General features: G+C 61.2%; 1 protein-coding gene across 2 annotated transcripts; it reads right to left on the reverse strand.

Annotated features, from left to right (window-relative positions):
* Positions 1-1,641: 1,641 nt before the first annotated feature.
* SLC25A10 (solute carrier family 25 member 10) lies at positions 1,642-10,286 on the reverse strand. Of its 2 annotated transcripts, none has more exons than XM_012512532.2 (11): positions 10,000-10,286; positions 7,434-7,553; positions 6,895-7,009; positions 6,756-6,804; positions 6,447-6,488; positions 5,636-5,679; positions 5,431-5,501; positions 5,012-5,104; positions 4,643-4,720; positions 2,765-2,821; positions 1,642-2,676 (listed from the first exon to the last, which is right to left on the reverse strand). In XM_012512532.2, exons 1-11 carry the CDS (start codon positions 10,090-10,092, stop codon positions 2,575-2,577), a joined length of 864 nt encoding a protein of 287 aa, XP_012367986.2. In that variant the 5' UTR covers positions 10,093-10,286; the 3' UTR covers positions 1,642-2,574. The 2 variants fall into 2 exon arrangements, with proteins under 2 accessions (XP_012367986.2, XP_030684106.1); XM_030828246.1 differs by having other exon boundaries at positions 7,434-9,256; positions 10,000-10,216.
* Between the last annotated feature and the right edge of the window lie 4,755 nt (positions 10,287-15,041).

Genomic DNA, 15,041 nt, shown 5'->3' on the forward strand with positions numbered 1-15,041 from the left:
TGAAACCCCGGGACTGGCATCCCCTCTGACCTACCCCCATCCTGGGCCTGTGCCCCGGCCCTGGGGAGCTGTGGCTTCTGTGGAGGGTGGGTCAGGAGCCCTGCCCACTGGCCTCCTCTCCCACCCCACCCTCTGCACCCTGCCCTGTGGTGGCCCACTGCCAGGCCTGGCCCTGCCAAACCAGACTGGGCACTTTCATCCTCTGACTGGCACTGTCCCAGTGGGGCTGACTGCAGGGAGGGGCTGGGGGTGATGCCAGCCTCTGGGGTGGCCCTGGTGCCCTGGCATGACGGCTGCTTCCTCCAGGGCTCCCATCAAAGCAGCTCTGAGAATGTGTCCCTGCATCTGCAGATTTTGGGATTTGCTGGCCAGAGCTGCCTTTCTGAACCACCTGGTTTCTCAGGAAGCAGCAGCCTTCCCCTTGAACCTACCCACCCACTCCCTGGCTGTGAATTTCCAACGTGGGCACTGGGTACCATGTACAAACCTCAGAGCTCCCGCTGGTCCCCAGTTCAAACAAAACCAGCTCTTCACAAAATGCACATAGCAGTCGGAGAAATTTGAGCACTGAATGGTTATTCGAGAATATAAAAGATTTTTTTTTTTCTGAGACAGGGTCTTGCTCTGTTGTCCAGGCTGGAGTGCAGTGGCACAATCATGGCTCACTGCGGCCTAAATCTTCTGGGCTCAAGTAATCCTCCCACCTCAGCCTCCCAAGTAGCTGGGACTACTGGTGCGTGCCATGACGCTCAGCTAATTTTTAAATTTTCTGTACAGATGGGGATCTCACCATATCGTCCAGGCTAGTCTCGAATTCCTGGGCTCAAGAGATCTTGCCTCAGCCTCCCGCAATGCTGGGATTACAAGTATAAGAGACCACATCCGGCCCACCATTACATTATTTTGTTGAAATGGGGTCTCGCTCTGTCACCCAGGCTGCAGTGCAGTGGTGCGATCATAGCTCACTGCAGCCTCGAACTTGCAGGCTTAAGCGATCCCACCTCAGCCTTCCAAGTAGCTGGGACTACAGGCTGTTTGTGCCACTGCACTCCAGCCTGAGTGACACAGTAAGACCCTGTCTTAAAAAAAAAAAAAGCGGGGGGGGGCATCTTTGGGAGGCCAAGGTGGGCAGATCCCCTGAGCTCAGGAGTTTGGGACCAGCCTGCGTAACATTGCGAGACCCCAACTCTACAAAAACATACAAAAATTAGCCAGGTGTGATGGTGCACGCCCATAGCACCAGCTACTTGGAAGGCTGAGGTGGAAGACTGGTTTGAGCCCAGGAGGCCCAGGTTAGTAAGCCAAGATCATGCCACTGCACTCCAGCCTGAATGACAGAGCTAGATCCCGTCCCCCGCCCAAAAAAATTAGTGCTTGCTGTTGGTGGGGTGGCCCCACGGAGTCTACAATGTCTGAGACCCTCAACCCCAGCCTCACCGTCTCGTTCCCTTCCTCCCACACCGGTTTTGGTTCCTCCTACTTCCCCAATTCCTTCACCCAAAGGTCTCCCAAATGCACAGCGAGGACCCTGGCTCCTCCCCAGAAGGCTTTGGCCCTGTCCTCCTTAGGGGGTGCAGGGGGTCCTGCTGGTCTGGACAGCAAGGCAGCCAGCGGGCAGGCAGTGCAGGCAGGAACAGACGCGGCAGCTCCCGGCATTTATTGACTGCAGCCCCCACAGAGCACACTGCCCTTCCTAGGTGGGGTGAAGCCCAGCGGCCAGGGAGGCAGAGGATGCAGCATCCACCCCGTCCGACTCCTTGTCGGGGAGAAGGCCCTGAGGAGGAACCGCAGCCCGCCTGGGCCATTCCCCCAGGGAGCCAAGCGGGAGGGCCCAGGGGCCCGAGGGACGCAGGCACAGTCCCTGAACACAGAGGCCGCCTGCTGGTGAGCGGAGAGGCTTTGGCAAAACTAACTGCTAAAGCCACTGCAGGGCAGGTGGCGGTGCGCGGGACCTCGGTGGCCCTTGACCCTCACCCGCGATGGCTCCAGAACCACTCTGGGTCCCTCCCTCCCAGGCACTCGCTCGTGGTTTCTGTTTGTTCATCCCACCCAGCCGCGGGGTCTTGGGGGGAGTTGCAGCTGCCCGAGGACATGGAAGGTCTAGTCGCTCTCAGCGGACACAAAGTGCACAGCTAGCACGTGGGTGAGCAACAGCCTGGGTGCACCCACACTCTGCCACCCGAGTCCTCGATGGAAAGTGCTGGAAGGTGCTGCTTTGGGCCTCGGGGGCAGGAGGCAGGGATAATACCCCTCCCCTGGCCCAGGTGAGGGGAGAAATCAGCCTCCGGTAGCCCCTGTTCCCCGGAGGAGCTGCCAGGGGGAGAGGGGCAAGGCCACGAAGTGCCCAGCCGGGAGAGCCTGGGAGCCAGAGCAGGGGGCTGGTGCAGTTACAGCTGAGAGGGGACGAGGCCAGGAGGAGCTCAGCCAGCAGGTGGGGGGACAGCAGGGGCCTGCTGCGAAGGACGGGTGGCCACGGCCAGGGAGGTCGTGGCCCCAGGATCAGGTGCTGGGCTTGGGACTCTTTGGAAGAACCTAGTGTGGCTGGCCTGGCAGCCCAGCTATTCCCACGGCTGGTCAGGATGGCACTTTGATGCCAAAGTTTTTGCGTAGCTGTTCCAGAAACACAAAAGTGAGCACGGTGTGGGGGATGAGGCGGATGCCAGCTGGAACAAGGCCCTGGAGGGAGACAGGGAAAATGAGAGACACAGAGCCCGAAGGGACCCGCTCCCCCTTGCCCAAGCCACCACTGCCGCCACCACTGCACCTTGTAAAAGGCCAGAGGCCCGAGCTTCGCTGTCTCCACGGCGCAGTGGAAAACGCCCTGCAGAAAACGCAGTGAAACAATCAAAAAGGCTGCTTCTCACCCAAAAGGCAACGAAAATCCCCTCCCAGGCACCAGCCAGGCACGGTGGTCTGGGCACTCTCAATGTGGGGTGTGGGTGTGGGTGTGTGCGTGAGCGGCGGCTGCTGGCTGGTAACAGGTGACCACAGGTCTGCAGGCACCGGCCAGGTCAACAGCCACCCTGCCTGCTCATGCGGTACAACCAGGGCCTGAGGGTGCAGCCCAGGGTCCAGTGGGCAGAGGGGGCGGTGAACAGAACCATGAGAACCAGGGATGCAGCACGGCAGGGTCAGGGAGAAGAACAGGGACAGAGCCACGGGCTCAGCAAACATGGAAGCCCCATGGAGTTGGTGGGGGCCCGAGGCAGGAGACCCAGGGCACCTATGAGGCACAGACTGCCATGAACAGCACCAGCTCTGTTAATCTGTGAAAGAAATGTTTTGGCCGGGCACAGTGGCTCACGCCTGTAATCCCAGCACTTTGGGAGGCCAAGGCAGCAGATCACTTCAGGCCAGGAGTTCAAGATCAGCCTGGCCAACACGGTGAAACTCCGTCTCTACTAAAAATATGAAAAATTAGCTGGGCATGGTGGCGGGCGCCTGTAATCCCAGCTACTTGGGAGGCTGAGGCAGGAGAATCACTTGATCCCAGGAGGTGGAGGTTACACTGAGGGGGGGAAAAAAAAAAAAGAAAAGAAATAGTTTTTTTTTTTTTAAGACAGAGTCTTGCTTTGTCCCCCAGGCTGGAGTACAGTGGTACAATCTCGGCTCACTGCAACCTCCGCCTCCCAAGTTCAAGCAATTCTCCTGCCTCAGCCTCCTGAGTAGCTGGGATTACAGGCATGCACCACCAGGCCCAGCTAATTTTTTCGCATTTTTAGTAGAGACGGGGTTTCACCATGTTGGTCAGGCTGGTCTCCAGCTCCTGACTTGTGATCTGCCCGCCTTGGCCTCCCAAAGTGTTGGGATTACAGGTGTGAGCCACCGTGCCTGGCTGAAAAGAAATGTTTTAAGACAGTCTCACTCTGTCACCCAGGCTGGAATGCAGTGGTGCAATCTCAGCTCACTGTGGCCTGGACCTCCTGGGCTCAAGGGATTATCCCACCTCAGCCTCCTGTGTAGCAGAACCACAGGCATGCGCCACGAAGCCTGACTAATTTTTGTTTTGTTTTGTTTTTTTGAGACAGTTTCACTCTTGTTGCCCAGGCTGGGGTGCAATGGTGTGATCTTGGCTCACTGCAACCTCCGCCTCCCAGGTTCAAGCAATTCTCCTGCCTCAGCCTCCCGAGTAGCTGGGATTACAGGCGCCCGCCACCACGCCCAGCTAATTTTTTGTATTTTTAGTAGAGAAGGGGTTTCACCATGTTGGCCAGGCTGGTCTTGAACTCCTGACCTCAGGTGATCCGCTTGCCTCGGCCTCCCAAAGTGCTGGGATTATAGGCATGAGCCACCGCACCTGGCCCCTAATTTTTGTATTTTTGGTAGAGACAGGGTCTCAGTATGTTGCCCAGGCTGGTCTTGAACTCCTAGACTCAAGCGGTCTGCCCACCTCACGCTCCCAAAGTGCTGGGGTTACAGGCATGAGCCACTGCGCTTGGCCAAGAAGTCTTCTTTAAAAACAAAAACAAGGCAAAGGCATTCAAAGGCACGACCCTCTCCCAAGGCAAGTGCTGTGCAGAGACAGGCAACTAGAAGGGAGGGGCACCCTTCCCCAGGTCCCAGTGTGAGTATCCACCTCCCGGAGAGGTGAGGGGACTCGCTGGGCTGTGCAGCCTGACCGCACAGGCAGGGCCCCACTCACCTGATACTCCCCCTTGGAGTTCATCAGGCGCGTCTTCAGCACATCCAGGGGCTGACACAGGAACGTGGCACATCCACCCTGAGGAGCAGGCTCGTCACCAGCGGCCTGTCAGGTACCCCAGGCACCATCGCCGAATCCCACCCACACGCTGGTCCCTCGACCTAACTCCCAGAGCAGGCCAGGAACATGCTGGCGGGGGCACCAGGCTGACCCATGAGCTCCCAAGGCCCTGGAACCCACTTATGAGCCCCAGGGGGCACTGCCAGATACCCAAGGCCCCCGCCTTCCCCAGCCCTAGCCCCATCCTGGGTGCCCTCAGTGCCCAAGGCTGGCCCAGGGACACCCACCCTAGCCACGCCAGCCACTTACCGCAATAAAGCTGGCGACAAAGTGAGTGAAGATGTTGTCGGAGAGGTACCCGGTGCTCAGGACCAGCTGCTTGGCCTGGTCGTAGCAGGACAGCTGCAGGGGCACAAGGGCGGTCAGGGCTGTAGGGGGGACCCCAGCTTGGGGAGAGCACACAGGGCCCCAAGCGACACCACCTGGCAATGGCCAAGCACCTGCTCCATCCATCCGTCCGTGAGGCCCAGACAGGGGAGACACCTGCCTGAGGTCCTTCACAGGCTGCAGCCCTGACCCACCCATGCCCCCCACCCTGCCCCACAAGGTCACAGCTGGTGGCTCCCCAGGAGGGTTTCAGCGCCCAGTGCCTCGTTCTATGGCCCCTCTGAAGATGGAGGTCAGTGATTGCAGGCACTGCCCACACCCACCCCATGAAGGCGGCCTACCTGGCCCACAGTGACTAAGGCCCCTCGGCTGGATGCCATGGTCGCGCCCGAGAACAGTCTCCTGAGACCCTCTGCACAAGGAAGGGGTGAGGAAAGGGGTGAGGCCAGGCACCCGGCCCAAATCCCTGGGCGCCCAGTCTCATGCAGCACTGCCCACTCTGCCTGCACCCCAGACCCCTGCCTGTGCACAGCACCTGCCCCTCACCTTCACGAGCCACGCGGTACAGGCCATCCAGCGCGTGGGCGTAGCTGCCGGGGACACACAATGACCACATGAGACCCCCCCCCCGACCACCGGCTCCCACAGAGGGTCCTCCCGGGCCCCGCGGCAGGCTGGGGGTTCTCGAGGAAGCAGAGGCCTCATGGGCCTGAAGATCTCTCCCTGGGAACACCTGAGGCTGGTCCTGCCGTCCCACAGCCACCTCGCCTGCCCCGCCCGGCCCTCAGGGAGGAGGTTCCATCTTTTCCAACAGAGTCCCTGGCTGGGCACCACTCCTAGCACGCAGGCCTCCTGCCCGCCAGCCCCTGGGGGCCTGTGGGAACATAGTCTGCATGCACAGCTAGAAGCCAGAACTCCCCAGGGGTCCTTGGAAGGGGCGGGGGAAATGGCTCATGCTGCCGGTGGAGTGGACCCCAGGCCCTGGAAAGGCCCCAGGCCATGGCAGGAGGGCACAGCTGCCCTGAGCTGGGCAGGGAGGCAGCGCCTCCGGGCGTTTCTGTTGCACGCGCTGTCTCCATACCTGGGGCGTTCGCCTCCGCACTCACCGCCCTGGGGTGCAAACAGGCCCAGCCCCCAATCCAACAAGGCTCTCCCCACAGGAAGAACCCAAAGGTCCTGGGGGGGCGGAGTGACACCCCCGAGTCCAGAACAGCCGTCAGGACCCTCCATGGACCGTGCAGGAACCGCGGCCTGCTGGAGTCCCAGCTAGGTCACGGCAGAGCAGCCAGGGGTCCGCTCCCACCCGAGCCTCCTGCACCCCAACCACCCCGAGAAGGCAGGGCCGCCCATGACTCACTTGCGCCGCTGAACCTGGGGCAGCTTCACATCGTTCTGCATCCTGAAACAGAAGCAGGCGGCGGGAGGGGCAGGAGGGCCGAGGGGCATGGGCAGCCCTGGCAGCGCAGGGAAGCTCATGCTGGTCAGCGGGGCCCACAGGACAGGGCACGCCGGGGCTCAGGGACACCCACCCTCCTATGCCCAGGACACCAGGGTCTCAGCGGCTTGTTCCAGGCTGACCCCACTCTGCAGGCGACCCTGGCAGGCCCTGGCCTGTCTGGGGACAAGAAACCCCCTGGCCTTGCAGGTGGGGTGGGGGGACACCAACCTGACGTTGACCAAGTCCGCAGGCGTCCCCACGAAGCCTCCAGCCAAACCTGCGGTGACACAAACCCCAAAGACGAGCCGTGCTGACACATGGCGTCCTCGACCTGACCGCCCCGCGCCCCTCCTGCCCGGCAGCTCACCACTGAGGGAGCCCAGCAACACCTTCTGGTGGAAGGGGAGAGGCCCCTGGCTGCCCTTGGCCACGCGGTCCCGCACAGTCTCGTAGATGGCGAACCGAGTCAGGGAGTAGGTCATCTGGGGGAGAAGGGCCCGGCTTGGAGGGGTGGGCACGCCCCACACCCCTCAGCCTCGCCACCCGGCCCAGCCAGGAATCCCCCCTCAGCCCGAGGGGCCACAGGGACCCTGAGGGGCCTTCCCAAGGCCACTGTGCCAGCATGCGGCTGAGCCAGTTCACAAATCTAGAGCTGCACCCTGCTTTCTCACTCCCTGGGCCTCAGTTTCCCCACCGGTAAGTGGCGGTCTCAGGCCCAGCCCTGCGAACTGGGTGGGTGCCCGTGGAAGGCGCGAACTGGGGTCACCAGCTCTCGGCCTGGTGGGTCCTTCCTTGCACAGTCTTGAAAAGGGGACGGAAGGAGCTTGGATGCCAATGCAGGACTCAGCCCCAGTCTGGGAGCCCTGAGGGGCCATGGGGAGCCTAAGGCTGGCACACAGCACGCACCTGTCTGCACAGCGAGGCGCTCAGGCCACTGTAGAGTGCCAGGATGCCGTCGGTGCGCAGCACCCGCAGCGCCATGCCTGTCATGCGCAGCTTCACCTCCTGCTGCGTCTGCAGATGCACCTGCGGGAGCCAGTGCTCTCAGACCCCACAGCGACCCCGAGGGATCGGTGCCAGGTTCATCCAGAGAGGGGGAAACTGAGGCAGGAGGCAGTGATAAGGCCTCCCACGGCCCTGCCCGGGGACTCCACACCCATGCCTGGAACCAGCTCACACCATTGCTTTCCAACAGCCACCACACCAGTGGACATGGAGCTGAGAGTGTCCGCGAGCCCCGCGAGTGCCCCGCGCACCACCTGAGTACTGGCCGCACTGGCCACAGGGGCTCGCCGTTCTCCTTCTGCAGATGAGAAAACTGAGGCACAGAGAGGTAACTCACCCGCTGATGCCATCAGGATTTGGGCCCAGGGAAGAGACCCCAGAGCCCTACTTTTTATCCACCACACCATGTCTTAAGAGGGACAAACGTTTACGGGCACTCAGAAATGGCGAGGGAGCCTGCAGGACCATGGGAGACTGAGGAGGTAGCCAGAGAAGGCCTTGAAAGGCAGCAGGAGCTCAGCAGCAGACAAGGGGACGGTGTGGCTGGCGGCAGGGCACAGCAGCCTCCTCCACAAAGCACCTAGGAGCTGTGGGCAGGCACTCGGGGGCTGTCAGCCCGACAACCTCCCATTCCGTTGGCCTCCACCACTCACAGAAACTCTGCCTCCTCGCTTGGCCAGCTGAGAGCTCCAGGCAGAAGGCGGGTGGGCCAGGGCCAGACAGGAAGGCCAGCACCTGGCCCAGGATCCCAGCTCCTGGGTCCCACCCCCAGCACTGACCCCAAAGAAGTCTATCCACCGCTCAGTGTGACCTGCACGTGCGTGGCCCCTGTCACGCACGCCCACGGGTCGGCAAAAATGGGTGGGGACAGAGAGGGGCCTCCCATTGTGCGAGCCCAGCAGAGCAGAGGGACTGGGCCACACACGCAGCAGCCCCTGTCCAGGCCAGATGTGACGGTAGGGACTGTAGGGACATGGGACAAAGTGATCAAGAAGCTTTAAAACAATCTTTCCAACGGCCAGGCAGAGAGCCCTGGTGAGCAGTCCTCAGGAGCACACCCTGACCACAGCCCCATATGCTGCCAGCAGCTGGCTTCTCCCGCCCTCCCAGGCCAGAGGGCAGTCCCGCCTCCACGGGGGCGGCCTTCCCTGCCTCTCCCAGGCAGTGTTCTGCAGCCAAAGAGCGCCTGGTGGGGTGGGGCCAAGGGGCAGTGAGGCTCAGAGGGCCTTGGACAATGGACAGCAGCATGCAGGTCCCGCCTTCAACACCCAGAGGCCCGTGGGAGAGGGCCCCTGTGCAGCGTCCAGGAAGAAAGGAAGAGCCCGATGCCAAGGAGGGGCTCCTTCTGCCCATGCCAGCGCCTTCCTGTCACTGTGGCTGCCTCTCACTGGCCGTGGCTGCCTGTGGCCTGGGAGCTCTGAAGGCCTCTCCCAGGACCAGTGAGGTCTCAGGTGCCCCAAGACGCCCATATCTGCTCACCTGGCCTTCACGCAGTGGCCAGCATTGTTGCTCACTAGTAAAGTCAGTCCCCTCAAAGGCTACTGGAATACAAGTCCCCTGGGCAGGCTGCTAAAGTAAAGGTCCCCCAGACAGGCGGCTGCCCAGTGACCACAGCCAGGTTCACAGGGCATGGCCTGCTGAGCAGACTGTGCAAAGCCTCAGGCCCTTTCTTCTTTGTTCTCTGTGGCAAGACACGGTCAGAAAACAACGACCCTTGGCTGTCCCTGGGAAACAAGGAGAGCTCTGTCTTATTTTGCCCCATAAGCATTAAAAAAAAAAAAAAAAGTAGAAAAACAGTGGCTGCTTCTCGTGCTGAGAAACGCCCACTTTCATAGCGCCAGGACCACACGCGTGCAGGGTCTCCCGGCATCTCTCCTGGGGGTGTGCTGGTCCTAACATCGCTTCCAGTGCCCACCCAGCTCTCCAGAGGAAGCAGCCCAAAGCCGGGGCGCCGGGTCACCCCACTTGCCCAGGGACACGGCCGGCGGTGTGCTAAACACCCCTGGGTGGGGGGCGGCTTGACCCACGCCCTGGGTGTGCTACAGCCAGCAGGTCTCTAGATGCCAACACCTGTGCACCTCACATAACTCCCCCCACAACTTCTAACTAGGCGGAAGAAGTGTTCTTGAATGTATGGGGTTGGGTGGCTCAGAGAGGCCAAGTGACTCGCCCAAGGTCACCAGGTATTAAAGTGCAGAGCTGGGGCTGGATCGCCACCTGCCGAGAACTGGGAAGCCGGCTGGGAAGCTGGGGAGCGCGGCTGCGCCCTGCAGGCCTCGAGCTCGGCGGCCACCACTGGAGGGCCACCCGGGATCGGCCATCCGGGCGTCGGGGACCTCCTCGCGCTCTCCAGGAGGGTGCCCCGGGCGCGGCGATCCCCGGGTGCGTGGGGCCGGGCTGCTGCCGTTGCAGGCGTCTCGGCGGCGCCAGGGTCCCATCCTCCCCGCGTCCCGGGCCCCGGCCTCACCTTGAGCAGGTCCAGCGGGTGCGTGCAGCAGGCGGCCCCGCAGGAGGCCAGCCCCCCGAAGTACCAGCGCGACACGCGCGCCTCGGCTGCCATGGCCCAGGAGAGCCCAATCCCGGCCCGACCACAACCCGACCCCGGCCCTACCCCGGCGTGGACCGGCCCGCAGCGCCCCGCGCCCCGCGCCCCGCGCCCGGTTCAAAGCGCCGCCCGCGCGTCCGCACCCCGCACAGCCAATGCGCGCGCGCGCCCCGGGGGCGGGACCGCCAGGCCACGCCCCCCCCTGCGATGGAGGCGGACCCGGCTCCTTAAAGCGGCCGCGAGGGGCGCCGAGCGCTGTGGGTCCGGCCTGGGGACGCGCGGGTGCTCCGGGGCTGCTGCGTGGCCGCCTCCACTTCCCCGGGCCCCTGGCGTCCTCCTTTTCCCAGGCCGGAGTGCAGGGCCGAAGGCCACCGCCTGGGGACCGGCCCCGGGCTCACGGGACCAAGGCGGGCGCCCTGCCAATCCCCAGGAGGCCCGGCCCCTGGCCCAGAACCTGCACCCCTTGGCCACCCCGTCGCGCAGGCGCTGGCTCGTGAGTCACCCGGCGGGGGCCACGTGTGTGCGGCGTGGGCCCTGCCCCCACGAGGGCTCAGCCCCGGCCCAGCTGCAAGAGATCAGAAAACCGGCTTCGGGAGCCGGGCGCGGTGGCTCACGCCTGTAATCCCAGTTACTCAGGAAGCTGAGGCAGTAGAATCGCTTGAATCCGGGAGGCGGAGGTTGCAGTGAGCTGAGATCGCGCCACTGCACTCCAGCCTGGGCGACAGAGCGAGACTCCATCTCAAAAAAAAAAAAAAACAAAAAAAAAACAAAAGAAAAAGTAAAGAAAAAAAGAACCTGGTTGGGGCCAGACTGAATGAAAACTGGGAAAAAAGGCGGTTAGGAAGGACTTGCCTCCCCCTTCCCACACACAGATGCCCGGAAGCTCCTGCTCAGGTCTGGTCTGGCTCTGACCAGACGCCCCAGGCAACCACCCTGGAAGTGGGGCCCCGGGGTGGATCCTGGGGCTCTTGTTCCCAGGAGATGCCTGCCTGCATCTGGGCCCCTGCTTGGATTCCACTTCCCTGCGAAGAACAAGGAGGTGCTGGTGTGTTCCTGGCGCAGGTGCACCTGTTGGGCAAAATTAAATTTAAGTCCCCAAGGCTGCTTTAGGGCTGGGCCACAGGGAAGAAGAACCTGCAGCTCTAGCTTGGTCACTGCTGTCTGGCCTCCCCCACCCTCCAGGGCAAAGGGTGAGGGGCACTGGAAAAACAACTCGTGGTCCCTGGAACCCCTCAAGCACCAGAATGTGTCCAGCCCTGCCTCCGCGCATCCAGCGACGCCCTGGCTGTGTCAGAAGCGCAAGACGCACACTTAGGATTTTCACCTTGGCTGCGGGTTTATTGGGCCGTAACCCCAACGTAGGCAGGCGGGCTGTGTATTTGTCTAAATCGGCCAACCGGAGGAGACTGTTTTCTAGACCCTTAGGTGGCCTCTGACCCCAGAAGTCATCAGTGGAAGATTTGGGCTGGGGAGTGACCAGCTAACCAGAGGCGGTACCCCTGCCCGGAAGTGTGTCCTGGACCTTGGTTTGGTTGGGTCCCTCAGGTGTCGCCCACACAGACCATAACTACCTGGCAATCGAGAAGGGTGCCAGATGGACACTGGCGGTGAAAACACAGCCACGCCTGGCAGGGAAGCGGGTGGAGGTGCTCAGGAGGCAACCAGGAGAGTGCGGCACAGCGCTGCCGGCACCAAGCCTGGGCTGGGGCTCAACAGGAAGCGTGGAGATGGCGCAAATGCACCGCAGGGACTCAGAGGGATCACGCTGGGCTTAAAAGGCCCAGAGCAAACAGACTTCAACAGTTAGGAAGCAGGGGAAGTGGCCTGATCTTAACAGAAATTTCCCAGCAAGAGGATAGGCCTCCTTGTCCGGGGCCATCCAGGCTCACACCTGACTGAGTCCCGCAGACTTGGCTGTGCCCACAGCGCCTGTCTCACTCAGTGTAAACCAAGATGAGTTGCATCCATCGGCTCCCGATTACCAAGAATCAGAGGCGATGGAAACCTTGGGGGAAGCAGGGCCTGGAGGGCCAGTGTCCCCTGAGTCTGTGAGACACTCCAGGAAGGAGGGGGGCAGGCCTGGGCTGCAACCTGTCCCTCCCAAGGCCACCTGCAAGACAGGGCTGAAACCGGCTGCTGGCAGAGACCCCCAACTCACAGAACACTGGCTCCCTGCTGGAGGAGGAACTGCTCCAGAGCAGAAAAAGCAGGGCCCAGCGAATAAGGAGCGGGAACTGAAGAGCTTTACAAAGAACAACAAAGGCTGGGCAGGGCAGCTCTCACCTGTAATCCCAGCACTTTGGGAGGCCAAGGTAGGAGGATCTCTTGAGGCCAGGCGTTTCAGACCAGCCTGGGCAACACAGTGAGACCACATCTCTACAAAAAATCAAAAGATTAGCTGGTCGTGATGGCATGTGCCTATAGTCCCAGCCACCTGGGAGTTGGAGGTAGGAGGATTGCTTGAGCATAGGAGGCTGAGGCTGCAGTGAGTCTTGATCAGGCCACTGCACTCCAGCTCGGGTGACAGTGAGATTGTGTCTATATTAAAAAATAAAAATAGGCTGGGCGTGGTGGCTCACGCCTGTAATCCCAGCACTTTGGGAGGCCGAGGTGGGCGATCACCTGGGGTTAGGAATTCAAGACCATCCTAGCCGACATGGTGAAACCGTCTCTACTAAAAATACAAAAATTAGCTGGGTGTTGTGGCGGGCGCCTGTAATCCCAGCTACTAGAGAGGCTAAGGCAGGAGAATCGCTTGAACCTGGGAGGCGGAGGTTGCAGTGAGCCAAGATCGTGCCATTGCACTCCAGCCTGGGTGACAAGAGCAAAACTCGGTCTCAAAAAAAATTAAAATTAAAAAAAAAAAATAAGCCTGGGCACATTGGCACACACCTGTAATCGCAGCACTTTGGGAGGCCAAGACAGGCGATTGTTTGAGGGAGTTCAAGACCAGCTTGGCCAACAGGGTTAAACCCTGTCTCTACTAATAAAAATACAAAATTAGCTGGGCATGGTGGTGCATGCCTGTAATTCCAGCTTCTTGGGAAGGTGAGGCAGGAGAATTGCTTGAACCCGGCAGGTGGAGGCTGCAGTGAGCCAAGACTGCACCGCCAGCCTGGGTGACAAAGTGAGACCCTGTTTCATAAAAATAAATACATAAATAAGTAAATAAAACATTTAGAAAATAGAACAAAAGTGCAAGGAGCTGTAGGGGACTGAAGTTTGTGAACTCCATGAGCTAGAGATGCCGGGAGAGCAGTCAGAAGGCGAGGAATCCTGGAAAACAGGAAATGCATCCAGGGCCGGAGCCTTTTTGAAATGATGAATTTAGAACTGTAGGTCAGGGACTCACAAGGGTCCCTGATGGATTCTCAAACGGATCTTAAGTTGTCAGTAGGTCCGGGGGGTGGTTGGGGCAGACTGAGCGACCTCACGGGACAGGGCTCCCTGTCCAGCCTCTGACTGCAGCCTGGCACCCACTGCAGTGTCCTGCTGCTTGGCATCCACAGGTTATTTTGGGGGTCCCCCGGCAGGGAGGAAAGGGCCTCTCGGGGGCTCCTGCGAGTGGCCTGGCAGATGCCTGAGCCAGGGTAGACAGTGAGGAGTCACGGGCAGAGATTTTGCTGGTCTATCTGGCCTGGGTGCAGCCTGGATGAAGACAGCATGTCTGTCTGACCCCAAGCAGGGCTCGTCCCTGAGCTCAGATGTTCGCTGCCTTCCAGAGGGGAAAGGCAGTTGGGGTCAGCAGGGCACCAGGCAGAATGAACCCAGCCCCAGGTGGCAGTGTCACCTCCTGAGGGAAGATCGTTAACCCCTCAAAATGGCTACCATGGCCAGTGGGGACTTCCAGGCTTGGCTTGGGACAGCCTTTCCTGGGGACAGCAGGTTAGTCAGAGAAACTCTACCAGAAGGCCTTGGAAGAGGACCTGGGCCAGGCAAGGTGTACATGCCCAGTGAGCATGAAACTCCCTGCTGCTCCTGCTCCCCCAGGAGTCCCAGCCACTGGGCAGCTCCCAGACACACGGTGCCCCTTTCTGGTCCCATCCAAGGCATCCTTCCACCAGGAAAACTGAGGCTGGAGGGCATGGCAGCCCACGGGGCCGTCACACCGGGCATGTTTCCCGAAGCAGGTGCGGAACGTGCCCTGTCTCTGGCCTCGTGGTGGGCCCACAGCCTGGGAGCTGGCCTTGGTCATGGGCCAGCTGAGACAGAAATCCGCTGATTCTCTCCCAGGCTCGGCTGAAAACAGGCGTGTCCAAGAAAAGGTGGCCACGGGTCCTTAGAGCAAGGCCCTGGCCGTTCCAGCCAGTCCATGGGGCCACACCCCCTGCACTCAGCAGTGGCACCAAGGCTGCCCAGCACTGGGCCACACCTCACCAAGTGCACAGTGACCAGTGCTCCAAGCTGGCCCCGGCACTCCCAGTCCCCACGTCCACAAGCCCCTTCTGCCACTTTGCCCAGGTCCCAGGATACCCCACTTAAGGGCCCTGGAGGAACAGCTGACACCCCAACCCTGCAGATGCCAGGTGCATCCCACACCCCTCCCCACTCCCCCTGTGCAGCCCCCTGACTGGGCTTAGGTTCAGGGGTACTTGCAGCCTGAGCTAGGGGTGGCATCGCCGGCTCCAAGGCTGCCTCGGTTTCTCAGGCAAGTGCTGAATTTCCTGTTGCCTTAAAGAGAGGGCCAACACTGAAAACAGGGAGGTTCCCACTGCCCAGGTCCTCCACACCACTGCCGTCCATCAGGCCCACTGTGGGGTCTCAGGAGAGGGCCCTGCACACCAGGGACCCGATGAATGTCTGTAGACTCTCAGATGTCTGCTGAGGAGGCAGGAACAAGCCTCCCACCCCGTACCAGCCCCGATCCCCGTGCTGGCCTCACAGCTCGGCCTGAGCACGGCACTCCACACACTGCCCGGATCCCCGCACTGGCCCGGCAGCCCGGCCTGAGCACGGCACTCCAC

Source organism: Nomascus leucogenys, chromosome 14 (genome assembly GCF_006542625.1).
Source record: "Nomascus leucogenys isolate Asia chromosome 14, Asia_NLE_v1, whole genome shotgun sequence".
Taxonomy (NCBI): Eukaryota; Metazoa; Chordata; class Mammalia; order Primates; family Hylobatidae; genus Nomascus; species Nomascus leucogenys.